The sequence below is a fragment of the Notothenia coriiceps genome, unplaced genomic scaffold, assembly GCF_000735185.1.
Source record: "Notothenia coriiceps isolate Sejong01 unplaced genomic scaffold, NC01 NC01_scaffold00027108, whole genome shotgun sequence".
In the NCBI taxonomy this organism is placed as follows: domain Eukaryota; kingdom Metazoa; phylum Chordata; class Actinopteri; order Perciformes; family Nototheniidae; genus Notothenia; species Notothenia coriiceps.
The window spans coordinates 3,626-7,971 of NW_011359809.1; the positions used below are offsets into that span (position 1 = coordinate 3,626).

The 4,346-nt window shown below is 42.8% G+C and overlaps 1 protein-coding gene across 1 annotated transcript in view; it reads right to left on the reverse strand.

The window, feature by feature from the left end:
- The window catches only part of slc49a3 (solute carrier family 49 member 3), a 6,783-nt gene extending 2,532 nt beyond the window's left edge, over positions 1–4,251 (reverse strand). Inside the window, exons 1-3 of the mRNA XM_010785090.1 lie at positions 3,942–4,251; positions 2,506–2,582; positions 597–734 (exon numbers count right to left, since the gene is read on the reverse strand). Of these exons, the coding sequence (XP_010783392.1) occupies positions 597–734; positions 2,506–2,582; positions 3,942–4,134 (408 nt within the window). The 5' untranslated portion in view covers positions 4,135–4,251. The remainder of the gene's footprint in view (positions 1–596; positions 735–2,505; positions 2,583–3,941) is intronic.
- Positions 4,252–4,346: the final 95 nt, after the last annotated feature.

Sequence of the window (4,346 nt, forward strand, 5' to 3'; positions counted from 1 at the left end):
TCCCTCTATTTCACTTCCTGATTCAAAAGTGCTGATTTGGAGTATAAAGCTTTAAATAAAGGAGGCGGCTGAGCTCATGCGGGAGATGCTACCGGCAGATACTGCGGTGATGAAACGCCACATCATGGATTATCAAGTATTATTTCTGAAACAGTATGGAGCTCAAAGGCTTTCTCTCTTGCCGGTTATGCCACAAGGTGAGTTCCTTTTTATTTCCTGCCTCTTCACACACATGCTCTCCAGTACAGGTTAGCTCTGAGTGTTAGCGATGCTAATGTAAACAAAGACCATATTACGTCCAAAACAGTCGGGCATTGTTTCTGATAGCAACGTTTCTGATAGGGCCGTGGGTGTAAAGCCAGCCTACATTTCCGATATGTCATTATCGGACGCAAATCTGGATCAGCTCCGTTGTTCCCCCGTTTTTAGAGATTTGGGTACGGAGGAAAAGAGAGAGGGTTTTATTTTCTGACACTGCGTGAGTTCTCTGACACACCGGGGACACATCTTTATGTATAGAAGACATCAAAAAGTGCATTTTGCATAATAGGAGACCTTTAAAATGAAATGAGTGTGTGTTTCTGTGTCGTCCTCACCAGTTTGATGCCCTGTACGAAGGGCTCTGAGCCGGAGGACTCGGCGCTGGCTGACGGCGGCGTGGGGGGGGAGCTGCTCCGTAGCCCCACTGTTGCTAGGAAACAGATGATGCACGCCGGGACCGCATAGGCCAGCAGCTACAGGAGACACACACACACACACACACATAATGTGATAAATGGACTTTGGCACCTGAAATCAAAAAACATTCATCATCATTAGCAGGTGAGCAGCCGCAATCCCACAATGCACTCTGGGAATCCAATTATTATAGCGAACTGATGTCTTTAAAAAAAATATTTTTGGACACTTTAACAGTTGATGGACAGTTGAAAGTAGACATATGCAAAAAGGCAATCAACAGGGTTTAAATCCAGGGACATGATTGTAGTTACTTGCATTCAGGACACCTCATTATAATAATATCCGAAGAATGTGCTGAATAGCTTATTTATTCAGTTTAAACCTGGTATTTCTGCACAGGTGTTCTCTGATCTTAATATTTCAGTTGTATATTATTTATTAGATTTCAGTGGTTTCGTAACATATTTTCCAAACATGACAAAATATCTCGCGACCGTTGTACAGTCCAAAAGTCAAAATGTATTTAAAAAGCAACATGTGTTTGTTTAAGGAGATAATCTGGTTCCATCCATACTTTGTGACGTTTAGCTTACAAGTCAAAACACAGTTTGCTCTTTCCTTGCTGCATGATGAGGGAGGCACAAACGGGTGAGTTATAATCAGGGGTGCACATCACTTTCTTAGTGAGTTACTCAAATGAGTACCAGGAGACAATGTTTGGTACTCAGGGCTGCCCACGCAAAGTTCTGTGTTCAGCCCCTCAACCCCTGGTTATAATCATTATATCACAAAAACATGTATTTCATAATAAAAAGACTGATGAAGTACATTCAGCAAAGCCCTGGACAGGCTCCAGTACGTCCAGAACTCTGCAGCCAGGCTCCTCACCCGCACTAAGCCCTGGCAACTCATCAACCCTACCCTCATCCACCTTCACTGGCTCCCGGTCAAGTCACGCATCCAGTACAAACATCTGCTAACCTACAAATCTCTCCACTCCCTAGCCCCTCCATACATCTCTGACCTCCTTCAGCCCTACACCCCCTCTCGTCACCTGCGGTCCTCCGACAAAGGGCTGCTCTCCATCCAGCGCTCCAAGCTGAAAACATTTGGCAACAGAGCCTTCAGTGTCGCAGCCCCCACCCTCTGGAATTCTCTCCACTCTGCGATCAGGAATACAGACTCTCTGGACACCTTCAAAAAACACCTCAAACACCATCTGTTCACTCAGGCCTTTGGCCTCAACTAATATGCAGTACCCAGCAACCTGTTCCTGTTTTGTTTTCTTCAGCCTATGTATCTGTATGATTATTATTACTTTTTGTTTTGTTTTGTTACTTCCCATTGTAAAGCGTCCTTGGGTTTCGTGAAAGGCGCTATAGAAATTGAAATTATTATTATTATGTTTGATGCTTGGGATGTACAAAAAAACCATCCAGTACAGCCCTGGTTGTTAAGAGATGCTTTTGTAGTAGTTAACGTTGGATGACTCATTAAAGTTACTGCTTAGAAGGCAGAAGATTGCACATGTTAGAACGTGTGAAGTTGTTTTGGCCGACTGAGCTCAGCAATCAGTCGCCTATTAACCCTCCATCACACACAGAGCAATATCAGTATTCACTGGGAGTCTAGTTCAACATCTGCAAAGTCCTGCCAGGAGATTGAAAACATTTAGAACTAATACAGTAAAACAATGGACAATGATACTAGTGAGAATTGAAGGTTAACCCAAATTAAAAAAGCCATGTTAAAAAGATAGGTATCTGCTTTTAAACATTTCAAGGGAGTTTGCTGTTCTAAGAAAGAAGTCTCTTTGTGGCTCACCAGGTCGGGGATGTCTCTAGATGTTTGAGTCATCCATGGAGAGAGGATGCTGGCCAGCAGCATGCCCAGAGGGTTGGCTGAGGAGAGAAAAGAGAAACTGGTTTATGTCCTGTGGTAAAAGTACTACAAAGAGTTTGAAAGCCTGAAATCTGTGCCCGTTTTGCTTTTTAAAGGGAAAGTAAAATGTTCTCTTATGGCTTAGTCTTTGGCAGAGGTGGGAAGTAGTTGAGTACAAATACTTTGTTACTCTACTTAAGTACATTTTTCTGGTATCAGTACTTTACTCCTCTACATATTTTCTGACAAATTTCTATTTTTACTTCTTACATTTTGAACCCAAATACCTGTACTTTCTACTTCTTACATGTTGAACACAAATACCTGTACTTTCTACTTCTTACATGTTGAACACAAATACCTGTACTTTCTACTTCTTACATGTTGAACACAAATACCTGTACTTTCTACTTCTTACATGTTGAACACAAATACCTGTACTTTCTACTTCTCACATTTTTCCAAACAGGCTGGTTCCTTTAGTTTGAATGTGTGTTTGGTGGCGTGATCATTATTATTTAGAGTCATTGCGTGCCTATTGATTTGAACACGATCCGTGTATCCATCATTTCCTGGTCTTCTCTAAAGAAGAGGGACCAATGAAAACGTTGTCATGTTGCCGTTGGTCACCATGGAAACATTCATTAGCTAACAATGACATTATTGTTCTATTAATATAAAGGGAGGTCAGGTACTCTTTTTATTACATGGCTTAGTTGAATACTCAATTGTGATTGGTTAATCCAGTAGTACAGACCGCTGTCAAGGACGTATTGACCGTTCAAACTGTTTGCTTGTCTTTAGTTTTCGTTTGTCAACCATCTGAGAGCAACATGGAGGATTGTAATATTAATTTTAATATATTTGGAGAGCAGTCATTTGGATGAATTGTTAGTGGCTGATGAGTCCCTAGCGAAGAAAAAAAAAATACAAGAGGGAGAAAACAGCGGAGAAGTAACGGGGCAGAAACCCTCAACACGGAGCTGCGGTCCTTTTTACACAACGGTCCAGACATAGACAGCTAACGGCAAAACATATTCAGTTGCCAGTTACTTTGGCATTAGGGCAGGGACATCTAGATACTTTCCAAGGTTTTTAATGCAAGCAACCATGTTTTCAAATCTGTAATCAAAAAGCTCCTCAAAAACGCTATCGAATCAGTTCCTGCCGTTGCTACGTAGTTCAAACGGTAACAACGGACTATTTTTCTTTTATTTGAGTAAAGAAGTTTAGTCGGTACTTCTACTTTTACCAGAGTATTTTTAAACACGAGTATCTGTACTTCTACTAGTGTGTACTTTTGCCATCTCTGGTCTTTGGACAGATTCGACCAAACCCCACCACCTGCTCTCAGTGACACCAGAGAGTGAATCCCTCACCCATGGAGGCGATGGTGTTGGCGGTGGCGCGCTGGTTGTCGGGGAACCAGAGAGCGGCCATCTTGGCGGGGGTGAAGATGACGAGCGGCTGAGCGATGGCGGCGAGCGTCTGGCCGAACATCACTAAGGGAAACCGGTCAGCAGGGTCAGTGGAGATCCCCGTCCCGAGGAATCGAACCAGCCCCCCGAACATGTTGAGCCACGCACCGAGGATCAGCTGCACGGAGAACAGGAAGAACAGGAAGAACGGTCAAAATGCTCCAACAGAATAAACATTTTGAATCACCTCGGACGGTTTCAAGACAGAATGAAGACCTATCCCCTATTATACTGTTTTTCATCAATATATTATAGGTCTCAGATATATAAAGAACCTGTCTCTGATTGGCTGACACACCAAACAGA